The sequence below is a fragment of the Nelumbo lutea genome, chromosome 2 (genome assembly GCF_056320005.1).
Source record: "Nelumbo lutea isolate HS-2025 chromosome 2, American lotus-T2T, whole genome shotgun sequence".
NCBI lineage: Eukaryota > Viridiplantae > Streptophyta > Magnoliopsida > Proteales > Nelumbonaceae > Nelumbo > Nelumbo lutea.
In genome coordinates this window covers 8,116,526-8,131,254 of record NC_142685.1, presented here as the reverse complement: position 1 = coordinate 8,131,254, position 14,729 = coordinate 8,116,526, and the positions used below count along the sequence as shown (strand labels likewise).

General features: G+C 39.0%; 1 protein-coding gene and 1 long non-coding RNA gene across 2 annotated transcripts; one reads left to right on the top strand and one right to left on the bottom strand.

The window, feature by feature from the left end:
• Positions 1-7,468: 7,468 nt before the first annotated feature.
• Positions 7,469-10,951, top strand: LOC148868395 (putative serine/threonine-protein kinase). Its single transcript, XM_088974078.1, has 6 exons — positions 7,469-7,901; positions 8,409-8,524; positions 8,712-8,922; positions 9,106-9,343; positions 9,460-9,610; positions 10,242-10,951. The coding sequence occupies exons 1-6, from the start codon at positions 7,829-7,831 to the stop codon at positions 10,581-10,583; spliced, it is 1,131 nt and encodes a 376-aa protein (XP_088830204.1). The 5' UTR covers positions 7,469-7,828; the 3' UTR covers positions 10,584-10,951.
• Positions 10,952-11,625: 674 nt separating this feature from the next.
• LOC148868394 (uncharacterized) lies at positions 11,626-12,556 on the bottom strand. Its single transcript, XR_016108335.1, has 2 exons — positions 12,266-12,556; positions 11,626-11,915 (listed from the first exon to the last, which is right to left on the bottom strand). It is a non-coding gene; the product is annotated as an uncharacterized LOC148868394 (long non-coding RNA).
• Between the last annotated feature and the right edge of the window lie 2,173 nt (positions 12,557-14,729).

Below are 14,729 nucleotides of genomic sequence, written 5' to 3'. Positions count from 1 at the left end.
TTCAATTGTATGATGCTATCTTCTCCCACACCCCACACGAGCAGTAGTGCTTTAAAAGTAGTGGTCTGGATAAATTAAGAGGGATCCGATCGAGGAATGGTGGAAGAAATAATTAAATTAAAAAAAATAATTGAGAATTTATGTAACAACTACCGTCTTTTCTAACCATCCGTTTAAGTTTATCTTTTCAAATATAATATGATTTAAGATGCTTTGTTCCTATTTCACATTTTCTTTTTTATGTGGTTGACATTATCTTCCATTTTATTGGTGACCCACCGCATGAAAGTCGTCCCTAATCCACAACTTTTGTGTCTGCCATCATTCTGTTGATAATTGATATAGACCCATTTTTATTCAATTCAATAGAGCATAAACTTTGCCGCGTTGAGTTACAGAGAGTTGTTGGATTTACTTTTTTATTTTTCTGATGATCGAATAAGCAAATTAAGGACGTACGCTAGCTATAAAACAATATTATATATATAATCAACTATATTGAAGAGTTTGGTTGTAAGGGTGAAGAATCAGCTGGTGCCTGATGGGAATTACCATGAAGAGGCACTCCGATCGGAATATTTCTTACGTTCTAACTCCGGCACTTTGATCTTAGCACAAAGGAGCTTGGAGGGAGAAGTTCATGTAGGGATCGATCTCTGAGGAACGTAGTGACTGCTTAATTTTGATATTTGCGGTAACCAAAGCTTAACTAAACCGACCCGCTCTACTCAACAACTCATTCCAGGTTTCAGAAAAACGCAGCCATGATCTGACTCGCTAATAATTAACTTGTGAGATGATCCTTTGTCCAGTTAATTATATTTAAAACAATCACTCTGACTCTGTTTTATTCAAATAATTTCAAGCGGGAAAATCTGACTCTTTAAATGTTACATTCATAATCATTTAAATTTGTATTTGATACCATTGCTGTTTAGTTAATATCATGGAATTGATCAATACGAATTGGTCATACCAATAGATACATCATCAGTTATGAGAGTCACTTCAACTCTTCACACCGATAATAGTTGTGTACTTAAATTATTATTGATAAACTCAACCTATTTTAGGTAGAAATAATAATGGTATCAAAGATTGCTGGTTTAGGGCTAAGTTGAATATTAGGCCCGATTCTATACTAGTTCTTCAAGTCAGCAAGTACCTGACTTGTAACCCTGTTCAGACCATAGAGCCCCCTTACATAGATTGTGTTTACTGCAGTGTGGAACACGGGAATTGTTTAGACTATGGAGCCCCATACATAGATTGTTCTTCAAGTCAGAAACTCAGCAAGAAAGTATTAAGCATGGGCTGAATCCTGGGTTAGGATCGAGGATGTATGTACTTAACCTAACCACGAATTAACATGACTGCTCGGAGGAGATTACATCTGCGCTCTACAGAGGATACTTCATATGTCAGTCGAAGATGTTGACGACCTCTGTGGGGCACAGATGTGATCTCCGCCCATAACACGCCCCACAATAAATCCCAATCCCGTACAGGAGATGCTCCCCTCCTCCCAATAAATGCGAGATGTGCATCTGGGGCGCCAGAAACTCCCCAGCGCAGCAGGGTCAGATTATCCATCGCCATCTCGTTAATTGTCATCTTTACAGCTTTCAAGTGAGAAAAATGCAAAGAGTAGGCGTATTGTGCTTTGCTTTATGTACATGATTAGGGGCGGCCACGAGCCGAGTTATTATGAGCTGTTCGAGTTCGGTTTTTGAAAAGTTTGGTTTGGCTCGATTTCAATCGAATTTCGAGTTGAATTTGAGTCCAAATTTACAGGTTAAATTAATAAATGAGTGAAGTTTGTGGGGCTCATGAGTCTACTTGGAATATATATATATATATAAGAAAATAATATATAATAAAAATATTATAATTCTTATTTTTTAAATTATTAAATAAAAAATATTATATATATATATATATATATATATATATATATATATATATTTTTTTTCTGAAATCGAGCTCAGCCTGAGCCAAGCTCGAGCTCGAGCCTTGTACAACCTTGGCGAGCTGTGCTCAAACCCCATACTATTCGACCCAAATTCACTCCTATATATGAGTGAAAATAGTTAATATATAGGCGAAATAAGTTAGGTACCCAAATCTAACTGTCTCTCAAATTCTCAGATCTGCAAGGAACCTAGATCTCTCAAGGGACCTAGATCCGATATCTTAGAGTTACTCCAATTTGAGAATCAGTCATCATCCATCGTTTCAACAGTTCCAGTGGTTTCGGTGAAGAAAATGAGGAGAGGGAGAGAAATCCAAGTAATCTATAATGGAGGGTAAAATAGTATTTTTTACATCTATGTTAATGACTAGGAAGAACTAGTGAATTGTCAAAAATAGTAGGGGCCGTCAGCCAATTTTTTTTTTTATCAATTAGCTAAACCATAAAGGTAAACATTAAGGATACATTTAATCAATTAACTAAACCATAAGGGTAATTTAAGAAATTTACCCTAACCAAGCACATGAAGTTTATGTGGAGAGTGCTTTGTAAGGAGCAAATCTGAACTTGCCATAAACAGGAAGAGAGAACTTTGTAATAGGCTGTGAGACAAATCCGTTAGACAAATGGAAAGCACAATGGGAGGCCTTTGGGTTGAACCATTGGCTCTCCGTTCCTCTTTTATAGGTCCCCCAACGACCTAGATCAAGTCAAATCAACGACATCGATTCAATGCTACCCTCTGTTTGGGTAATGGTTGAGCTGGCCACGGATGCCACGTGATAGCCTCCACGATCATCTTATCTCTTCAGTCATGTTGGCACCACGAGGGATAGATAAACATGACCAAGGAGAATCCTATACAGACAGGGAGGACAACAACATCGGAGAAGATGACTTATCCCGAAGACCTTGGTAGGTAACCTCATCTCAACAACCCTGGAAGCCTCATCCGAATTGGACACGGATCTTCAGGTATAAGTATGTAACCTTCGCTCAGGGTAAGGGACTTTTAGATTTTCAGACTTCTATCTTGCCTCTCCTGTTCGGACCAGCATTGTTCTCATTTGCTTAACTCGATCACTTACCTTTCATACCACTAATTTGAGTATCGAAGTGTCTACTCGGAGAACAACTCCTCGGGCCTCTGATCTTTTTCTTGATTTCAAATCCTATTGCGCGGTTTCATCTTTTCACCTCGATTTCACCAATTGGCAAAACTATCTGACTACAATCTTGCTTCAAAACATCTCGAATCAGACAATATCAGATACCATGAAATAATTCTGAGAACTCAAAATAATTGCATTGATCTGAATGAAAGAAATAGATTAATTTATAGATGAAAGGATAAACTGAAATTAACTCAAACTCTTCTATCCTAGATTGACTCAAACAATAGACCTCGATAACTGACAAATCTATGTTGAACTAAGTGAGACTGAAATTTGAAAAAGAAAACATGGTTATGAAATTTATGAATAAGTTTAATTTTTTCTCACAATTACCCCTACTCAAATACAATAGTAGGGGTCAAACAAAATTTGCTTTTTGAAATGAATTCCTTTGTTTTCAAAGGTGAATACTTAAGAAATAAAAAAAAAAAATATACAAGAATGACACCCAAGTCTTTGTCCCATATGAACGAAGTTATGAGGTTTGGGACTTAGGGTTTTAACTTTTACGTTTTATCTCTCAATTTCATCTCTTGAATAAGTAAATCTTTTTCCCAAAAAAGAATTTATTAAAAAGGTAAGGATTTGGGTCCCCAATGGAGAATTCATCTCCATTAGGGATCAGGGATGGGAAGTATAATCTTCGTCCAAAACCCACCCTGTTATGATGTTATATGAAAGTGCCTGCCCCCCAACTAATCAAAGGTTTTAGATCTGCCACTTACCTCAACCTTATCTAGATCACTTAAAGCTTTAACCTCATCCTTATTTCATTCCCTAACACTAGAAAAATTGTTTTTGTTTCAAAATCTAATATTTTGCTGATTGTAAAAAATCTATTATTTTAAAAAAATCAACTTATATTTTCCATTAAAAACATAAACAGAGTTAAAGAATATATTTTTATTCTTTTAATACGATATTTACAAAATCAAATGAAAACAAAAACATTAATGATGCGGAAGCCCGTTAATGACTTCAACTTGAGGTTGGATGGATGACCCACCAAATCCATAGAAAGATGTACATTGGCCGCCCGAAGATATTATTATTAATAGATTGGATTCTCTTCCGTCGTTAAAAGATATACATTGGCGAGAATGAGAAATAGCTGGGTCCCTGTTGCACCATATAGAATATCGCCAACCATTCAGTTTTTTAGTTGTCATGAAAACTTTTATCAAATAAGAATATCTCCAACCGTTTGTGTGGTTAAATGTTATTATTCCTCATCGATATTGGGTTGGATTGAGCAAATATATGATCCATTGATATAAGATAAAAATATAGATATCAATGGACAGGGTTTGAGTTGAAATCAATCTAAATTAAAACGAATTTGAACAGATTGGATGGTCCAGACATTGAATTGGATTGGTCCAAAATATTCATTGGATTGGACTGGACCTGGTCCATTTGTAATGAATTCACATTGGACTAGATCGGATTCAACCAAATCCAATCTAATTGACATTGACATCCCTACTCTTTTGGGTCCAATTCTCGGGTCAAACAGTTTGATCATCTAGTCCGAATGGACGGTTCGTTCTGACAAAAAAAATAAAAACAACCAACAACCGTTGTATGGGCCAACAGTTTGATTGCCCAAATCAGCGGTTTGCTGACCAAATCAATAATTTTTGGCCAAAAGCGGTTTTAGGGTAAAACAGAACCGGTTAATAGGTATGGCAACGATGCTGGTTTGGGGCAGGGCACCTCTTTATCAGGGATGGGGAATCCCCAAATTTCCCCCCCCCCCGAGTCAATTCCTAAAACTATATCATATTTAAGGTATTTTGGAAGTCATACTATGGGAATTTAGGAGTATTTTAAACATGTATTATGGAAATTTGGGGGTATTTTAAACATTAAATTATTGGATTCTAAAGGTTTTAGGAATTTGTGAAATTTTTAAAGATATTTTATAAATTAATATTAAATCTAAGCATATTTCAATAATTTACCATCAGGTTCGGGAAATAATGTGTAAATTATTTCTCTGTTGAACGCAAGCGTATTTATAAATTATTTCAGGTTCGGAAAATAAATCTAAGCGTATTTATAAATTATTTCAAGAAAAAGAAAAACATTATACAACGAGGCAAAGAGCTAATACATGGGCATTCCAGAACTTTGGAGGCCATGAAGGCCCATGCTTGGAAAAAAAAAACAAAAGAGAAAAAAATCATTATTTTCTCTGTTGAGAAGAACATTGAGAATCTTTGAGATGGCAGATGCATAGTATAATACACAAAAGACAAAACAAAATGCAATTAGACTTCAAAGAATAAATAATACAATAATAAAATGGGTAAGTTTGGGTTTAAAGCATAAAAAAAAAAAAAAGAAAAACTGGTGGACGTGTGCGAAATGAAAAAAAACTAAAACCGGTCCTACTAGTACTACATGTCACCAGTTTCAATTTCAAAATACTCTCTGTCTTCTTACCATTATTGAACCTAAATTTTCAACTTCAACCTGCATAACTGCATTGCATGGTATGGTTAGTTACCAAGAACTCGGTAACACGGATTTTTCATTTGATAGGAACTCGGTAACGCGGATTGAAACTTGACCGACCGAGTTAGCCTTAGCCAGCCCCCTTGGCATTGCATTAATCATCACTCCCTATTAGCGTGTTTACACCGGGAAGGCTTGTCGTTAACGTGTTTACATGAGGAGAAGGACAACTGGATCCTGCTGACTTTTGACCAGTCCAGTCCTTTCTCGTTGATTCTTCGATGGGGAACGGGATCTGCTCTATGGGGCGCCTCACATACACATCTACCGTACATTGGAATATCTCCCATGAATAATAATTTATAAATACGGGAGATGATTTCAATGTATGATACGATGTGCGTGTGAGGCGCAAGTGAGACGCAGTGTGTGAAGAGTTGGCCATGTACCGAATCATAACGCCTCACATCAGCTTCCACCTGTCTTTCTCCGTGGGCCTGACGTGGGGCTTGGCTATTCGCCTATCTATTCTTTAGCTCACTCGCCAAAAACACAATAGGAAACTCAGCCTCAGCCCAGCCTTCAGCATTTCCCTTTCCCAAAGATGTAATTGCCTGGCTGACCGCTGACGCTGTGGCAGTTATGTCCATTTCTACACCTTCACTTGGTAGAACGGACGGCCCTCCGTCGGTTCTGCTAAGTTGTCACGGGGGTAGTTTTACAGCGGAAAAACCCATGCGACGTTCTGGCCAAAGCAGGCCAGAACAAGCCTTTGTAACGCATAGAGGTTAGGAGTTGTCCAATGGGATGGTTCTACCAAAGTCAGTAGTACTGGATCATGACCTCAAGTCCAATGGTCGGGGCACTCTCCTGGCTCAGAACGGTCCATGGGAGGCGCCACTTATGTGCTAAAGGGGGACAACCATAATGGAAGGCGACCATGCGCCGATGAGGTGACTTGGCACCGATGTGATGGGTCTCCTGTAAGCCGATGATGACAAACACCTGTGTGCCATGATGATAGGCAATCGCTTGGGACAGAACACACCCATGCGCCAAGGGCAACGGGGTTGCTCACTCAGCTTGGGCAAGGGACTGGCGTTGTGAAGCGACGTACTTGAGCCAAGCCCGCATGCCAAGCCTCCCTTGAGTATCGGCAGCGTAGTGCCAGTCCAATACTGTCCTCATGAGCAAGTATGCGTCTATGAAGAACCTTGGTAGCCATGCTAGCCGTTAACCAGGGCTGCCCCGCAAGGGGATGATGGTTTAGGAGTGCCAAGGTTAGGCACCCAAGGATGTCGACCACTCTTCCTCAAAGAGTACTTTAATATTTTGGTGGTTTGCCCAAAGATGGCATTAAATCTCTCAAAAATCTTACAAATAAAAATAACGGACATGTCCCTAACGTAAATCTACCAAACGTAGGCAAAACTAAACTTGTATCAGACCGTACAAAATGCCAGCCCTGCCATAGTTGTCCTGACCTAATAACACGTCACCCATGTTACCGTAGAAATACCAAAAAAGTAGGCGAAATGGCCTTTCCGTCTACCGTCAAAAGAATATTATGAAATTTTCGTTTTCCTTTTCGAATTTCGGCCACCCGCCTTTGTAGACGAACGCCCATCGATTACTCCTTACTCGATTCAAGTATTCAACTTCCGAATCGCCGATGCTGCTGCTCTCGTCCAGTACCACTGTACCAGTCCACACACGTTGTAAGTTGTCACTTTAACCGAGTTGGGAATGACGAGTTTAACTCGGTGGTCAAATTCAAATTACTAGTCAAAGTCGCCGTTAACAGTACCAATCAGCCCAAATCAGAATTTTATAACCCCAAAATGCATCTTTACCGTGAATTAATGTCAAATTTTAGAAAGGATTGGAATTCAGAATTCTGCGTCGGATGTATCCGTACTTCTCCGTTTTCCTTTTCGTCTTTGACGGGACGAAACGTCAAACCCCAAAAGCCCCATATGATTCCTAACTTTAATTTATTATTTCACTCCAAAAACCCTGAAAGGTGTGAAAAAAATTATCATCTGACGTACGTCTGTGTTGATCTTCTTCTTCCCTCTCCAAGACCGCTTACCAATTCAAACAACATTACGTATATAATCAGAAGATAAGAGGGCCAAGAGTCCAACTCTCTCTGCAAAGCATATTGAGATCAAAGAATAAAAAACTGAGAAGGGAACCAGGACACCAACTACGTTGTGAGATGAAGTTCTCTCTTTCATTCTTAGTCTGCTTCTCTTCTGCCCATGAAGATAACGTTGACTACAGCAAACAAGGTATGTATCAACCGATTTCTCAAAATTTCCCCCTTTCTCTGCTTCCATTACTCTAGCACTGGGGATCAATTTCGTCTAGACCATTAACTGGGTTGACATGTACTGACTAGTGAGGAAATTATCCTTTCTTTCCTCTTCTACTTATTCATCTGTTTTCCACAAAGATGCATATCTGTACATGAATTTTGTGAATTCAGGGCAACTAGAATCTTTCACTCGGTACTTAGTATGACCTTTCTTTAAGGGGTATTAGACTATTAGCTCATCCAGAGGTAGCATGGTTCAATACTTCAATGTATGACTGCATCGTAAAATGGAAAAAATCAATCCCTCTTTTCTAGGATAAAATAATTATGGGAAAAAACAGAGATTTTGGGGTTCGCAAAATTGTTGGCTATATATTTAGCCAATCGATAAAACCGTTGGAGTAATTTGGGATATCAATCTTAATCGTTCTAGTTAGATTTCGAATGCCAATGGTTTTATTTAACATAACTGGTGAACCAGGTCTACAATCTCCTCCAAATGTTCACCATTATTCCTACAAGGAATTGAAAGATGCGACTCAGGGTTTCCGACCGTTGAACAAGATTGGAGAAGGGGGTTTTGGCTCTGTCTACAAGGTAATTTGGTTATATTCTTTTTTATTGTTTCTCTCTCGTCCTTTACTCTCATCCTTAACCACGAATATCTACCTTATATATTTATTTATGTATCCAAAAGTACTAGATTAAGTAACAGTACTTAAGACATCAAAATTATGGACCTCTATCTAAATGATACAATCTATTTTTTATGGAACCACAAAAGGGACGACTTCAAGATGGTACTCTCGTGGCGGTAAAGGTGCTTTCAGCCGAATCAAATCAAGGAGAGAGGGAGTTTATGGCTGAGATAGCTGCAATGTCGAATGTCAGACATGAAAATCTTGCTACGCTTCTTGGTGGCTGTGTTGATGGAAGTAACAGAATTTTGGTTCATGAGTATATGGAAAATAACAGTGTTGCGCATATGTTGCTTGGTAAACTTCTACTTCCTCAGATCTCCTTTCGTTTTTCATTTTCTGGTACAATATTCATGGGATTTGTAGTATGCAATATTCTACTAGTTGCTAAATTACTTTATTTAGCATAGTAGTATACCAGCAATGTGAAAACCCACCATGATTTTGAATATAATGTCATCTTCTTGTCTTGGATGGTAGGTGGGGAGCACAACAGAGTTATGCTTAATTGGGATGTCAGACGCAAGATCTGCTTAGGGGTTGCTCGGGGCCTTGCCTACCTTCACGAAGTGGTTAGGCCTCACATTGTGCATCGAGATGTTAAAGCTAGAAATATACTTCTTGATGCGGATTTTACTCCAAAAGTTTCAGACTTCGGTCTCTCAAAGCTATTTTCCGATGATGTTACTCATGTTACTACACGCGTTGCCGGGACATTGTAAGTTCAGTTGCCCTCCCTCCCCTTTCCATGAATTCTTATATCTGTTTGTTTGCATAACTCCGCTAATTCACAGTGTCTTGTTCTTTCTATTTCTTTCAATTACAAATGTGCAGAGGCTACCTTGCTCCTGAATATGCCATTAGTGGGCGTTTGACAAGAAAATCCGATGTCTACAGCTTTGGTGTACTCCTTATGGAAATCCTCAGTGGTAGACCAGTTGTGGACTTCAACTTGGAACATGGGGAACACAATCTTGCCGACAAGGTAATTTGTTAACACTTCATCATAACTTTTGGCCTCTAAGTTCAATTTCCTACTTGGGATTCTGTAATAATGTAATATTAGTCCAACGATTTTCAATAATGTAATATTAGTCTTAATAATGTAATATTAGACTTTCAGACTGTAATAATGTAATAATGTAATAGTAGTCCTACACTTTATCATAACATTCAGACTTGCAAATTTTCCAGACCTCTAGCCGAGTAGAGTAGAGACAGTGGGTTATATCCCCGATGGTTGGATCCTCTATTCTATAGGCCACATTAGAGAGATCTAAGCGTTCAGTTGATCAAATTGACTGAAAAGTAAACCGTTAGATCTATTGCAATATTTTGAGAAGATACGTGTGGAAATAAGAAATAAGAAACGGCTAGATGTCATCTGAGAGAACCATTCAACCTAAAAGCTTAAGCTGTTAAGTGGGGTACTTGAATAGGTTTTATTCTCTAACATATATCTGCATGCATGAGAGATTTCCTGCTAGCTATTGGTCACCGCATAAAATGTAGCTAGCAATTTTAACTTCTTAATAGTCTGCAAGGCGCTTATCTTCCATCTTATCGCCTTCCCGTGTTCCTTCCTAAGTTATGTGTGTGAAACATTGTATATGCAGGCTTGGGGGATGTACCAGGCTAATGAGCTATTGCAGTTAATAGATCCTTCACTGAAAGGAGAGTTCCCTGAGGAAGAAGCCATCCGATTTTTGAAGGTAGGACTACTTTGTGTGCAAGATGATCCTAAGCTCCGTCCACATATGTCTAAGGTCTACAAGATGATGTGCAATGAGATCGATGTCAAAAATTTCGAGATATCGCCTCCAGGGCTCCTCATGGATCTTGATAATGTCAAAGTAGGCGGCAAAAATACTTCAAACACTAGCAGTGGTACTTCCAAGGGCTCCACGGCCACAGGTAGTAGTTCATGGGGAAGCCACAGTGCCACCTTGATCGAGTAGACAATATGTATCACTGCAAAACATTCTTTTGTCCCCGAAGCCTAGATGTGCGGAGCTAGAAGGTCTACTTATAGAGTGATATCCCGCCGAGTGGGTCTTTGTCAACCATTTTCAACTATTCATTATGCCCTGCATATTAGAGCTTTGTGGTCACGGAAGGTAGTCATGTACATGATTTTTTTTTTCCTAATGTAAAGTTAGAAGGAATGTCGAGAACATCATGCTTATAGTTTGTAAATCTTCATGCTGAACATGTAAAGATGCAAAACAAGCAAGAAGGTGATAAGCCCTTTTTTTTTCTGATACAAAACAATGCTGTAATGATTCAGCTCTTTCACAGTATATATTTCGGCCCATGTTTTAGTTAATTTTTACCATAATAATTTAAAGACTAAAGTTGTAAAGATTGGACTGTTTAAAATGACACTAGGGTATACTTTTCATTGCTTGGCTATCAGTTGGATATCTGAAATAAGAGGTGGAGTGTAATCATTTTGGAATCCCCAGTCTAGGTTCTATATATTAAAGAGGAATCTGCTTGCTCGATCCCATCCTTCTTTTGTTTCATTCCGTAGCTTGCTCTTAACGCAATGTAACAGGTTGCGTTACATTGCAACCTGTTATATAAAAATAACTCATGGAACTCAAATGAATAAATAAATACACCATCACCCACTTATATTGAATAAAAGCTATCAAGGCAAAAATAATAATAATAATAATACCTAGCAGAAACATTGAAAACAAATGAAAGATTCATTATCAGTATATAGAGGGACCATTAGTCTTGAGATGGAAGCTTTATGATCAGTAGGCAACAGAGCTTGATCGTTTTAATTAATTCCTTACGCTAAACAAACACCAAGAATTCTTCATAGCATGGATGATGGGCCATCACATACATATATATATATATATATATATATATATATATATATATATATATATATATATATATATATATATATATATATTCAGTTGGATGGCATAATGCATGGCATTTGATGTGTCCTTTGATACCTGCAAAACCCTGCCCGCATTATATACATGGCTGCTGGTAATAAACCAATATACATAATAGAAGTAGCGTCGTCGCTATAACAATGCTTACAAGCAACAAGCAGAAGCAGGGGGTGGGGTGGGGTGGGATCCACTGGTTTTACTTTCTTCTCTGAGTTCTGACCATCCAAAACGAATGTTTGATAGATAGGAGGAGTTGGAGCCGTCCAATCGGATAGCTTTCAGCGGAACTCTACAGTGGGGTCCATCCGATGCCGGATCTCCCGCTACTTTGCTTGGCTATCCATTGGCCAAGGAGCTTTGGTGACGAACCTGCAACCATCGAAACACTAGAGTTCAAAAACCTTTACCGGTTCTTCTGTCGCATACATGATTCTATGACGGCAAAACTCTTGAGAGAGAGAGCGAGAGTAATAATTGCAGTTTAGAGCATATGGATGCATCCGGCATATGCAATATGCATGGCTCCTCGCACGCCATCCACGAAGACCATCGATGTGCCGATGGGCTCTACGAATGGCATACAGGGAGCCAGGCACATACGTAAATACGTATGCTATCACATGGCATAACATGAATGCATATGATGCAACCAATTGCTTCAATGGATGATGAAAAACAATGCAAGTGCGGTAGTTTCCGTGATCGTTGCTTGCACCGACCGAGATCTACAGGGAACGGAGACGGCCTGTATTAAGCCGGACCCACAACTGGGATAGGATAGGATGTGGTTGAGAAGAGGAGGAAGAGAGTGGAGGTGGAGCAGTATTTATGCAGGAGAAGAGTTCTTTGCTAGATCATTCAAGTCCTAATCAAATGGGTTTCTATTATTCTCTGTCCCACATCTCCCCTCTAGCTACTTTTTCTTTTCTCCCAGCAACCCAACAAACCACCTTTTGAGTTTGTACAGAACAAACGTAGCTCAGAAACTACTCTACCACAATCGCCTGCCCACCTCTTTTCCTTCTTTCACTACTTTGGGTGCGGGAAACCATCGCTAAACTTAGCTAGCGAAGGTCTGCTGAGTTGGTGGGGTTTTGTGAGAGGGAAAGAAGAAGGTGTGGGGTTTCAGTTGCACCCCAACTGCTGCTAAATATAGAGGCCAGAGAGAGAGAGAGAGAGAGAGAGAGAGAGAGAGAGAGAGAGAGAGAGAGAGAGAGAGAGAGAGGTTTGGTTGGCTCACTACCCACGCAATTTCCTAAGCCTCCCTTAGGATTTTTGAAATCTCCTTTTCTGGGTCTTAAAGCAAAGGTTCTTTTCTCCTCTGAAACTGATTTGTCTGGAAGTGCTTGGAAGACATGGATTCCTCTTCTCACACCATAAAAAAAAAAATCTAATCCTCTTTTTCTCTCCCTCTTTCTTATTCTTTTCTCTTTTTTTTTTACTATTAAATATAATATGTTCTACTTGCATGTGAAAAAGTGAAAGAAATTCAACTCACTACTTAGTTTTATCAAACCTTTACATAATCAAATGCTATATACCAACTACATCCTCCAATTCACCTACACTTTGTATCCATTCAAGAAGGTATTTATTGAATAAATATTTCTTTTTCAGGCGCAGTGTTTTGAGTTGGAACATATTGCTAATAATACTATTTTATATGAACAGATGATAATCTTGAGTGTATGTCTATTACCATTTGGCAGTAGTGTATGTGAAACATCCCCAACCTTTTAGCATAACAAAAAGAATGAAAAGAAAATAAAATAAAATTCATCCCCAACAACCAATGACAACAGGTAGGGGATGGAAAAGAAGCATGATCCAGGTTGCAGTAGAGAACCGCCAAAATTTAAGCTCAAGGGTTGGGATTGCCCTAATCATCGGTTCAATTGAACATTTACAGTGGTCATAATGTTTTGGAATCTTTGACCAATAGAGAGAGAGGGATGAATAACTTATGAGCATAAAAATTTTGGGGAGGGTAAAAGAGGAATGGACTAATATCAATTAACAAACCCAAAAAAGGAAAATAGTAGTCCAAGGTAAAAACAAGTGGACAGAGAGAGAGAGAGAGAGAGAGAGAGAGAGGCGTGAGAGCGTCGAGACTGGAGAGGGTTCTCAGTCAAAAGAGGACAGAAACTGTGATAGGAGCCGATCGATCTTCCATGTCTAGAAAAAGCTGCAGTGTTTTCTTTCCTTAGTTTGTAGAAAATGGTAAAAATAAAGTGAAAAGTAGAGAGATTAAAAATGGTAAACTTTTTATCGTTTATAGGGTTGGAAGGAACAAGTGTGGGAATCGTGGTGTCAGGGCTGAGCAACGCCTTGGTGTTTGGATGGAAGTCTCGCGGTTAGATTCTATTCCAGTATTCCTCCCTGCCCTCTCCCTCCTCCCTCTGCCTCTGGCATGCCCGCCTCTTCCTCGATTTCCCAACCCCACATCTATCATCTATTCCACCATACCAACACGGCTGTGGCTTCAGTACCAATTACCAATACCAATACCACCACCACACTCCTCTCCATTGCTCTATGCTTCAGCAGCAGCAGCTGGTTCTGGCTGGTTCCTGCTTCTTCTGATACTGCACCTGCAGCTGCTGCAGATGCAGCTGTACTTTCTCCATGCACCTTCTCTCCCATTGCCTGTTGTATAGGTCAAATTAATATGATAGTTGAGATGGATGTTCTATGATAGGTCCCTCACCCTCAATTTCACTGGATTCGTCTCTCTTAGTCTTAACATACATTCACACTCACACATGTGCTTCCTAAATCCTAATTCCTAACTGGACAATGCAAGGAAATCAACCTGTGAATTAGTTACTACTGCACCTAATAAAAAACATTCAACTAATGATATTGCATCCATCCGTCCCTCTAGCTATCAATCGGTGCTATTAATTAATTTATTACTGGACAAGAGGTCCAACATCTGGCCTTGAAAATGTGTTTGGTTGATGCAATTGTTGGACCAATGTGGAGTACTGCTTGTCCCAAAAATTTTATCTCCTTCTATCCGATCATTCCCTATATCGTTTTGCATATCTACTCCTATATATTGATTTTCCCCCCTCCCCCAAAAAAAAGGGTTTAATTTCAAGTAAATTAAATCTGCTTCCTCCGTAGCTCTTTTTCTTTTTTTTTATTATTATTATTCCTTTTTTTTTTTGGGGGGGGGGG

Coding starts and splice junctions, on each gene's coding strand:
- LOC148868395 (XM_088974078.1), top strand. CDS start 7,829: ATGAAGTTCTCTCTTTCATTCTTAGTCTGCTTCTCTTCTGCCCATGAA. Junction 8,525..8,711: donor GTTTTGGCTCTGTCTACAAG/GTAATTTGGTTA, acceptor GAACCACAAAAG/GGACGACTTCAAGATGGTAC. Junction 8,923..9,105: donor TGTTGCGCATATGTTGCTTG/GTAAACTTCTAC, acceptor CTTGGATGGTAG/GTGGGGAGCACAACAGAGTT.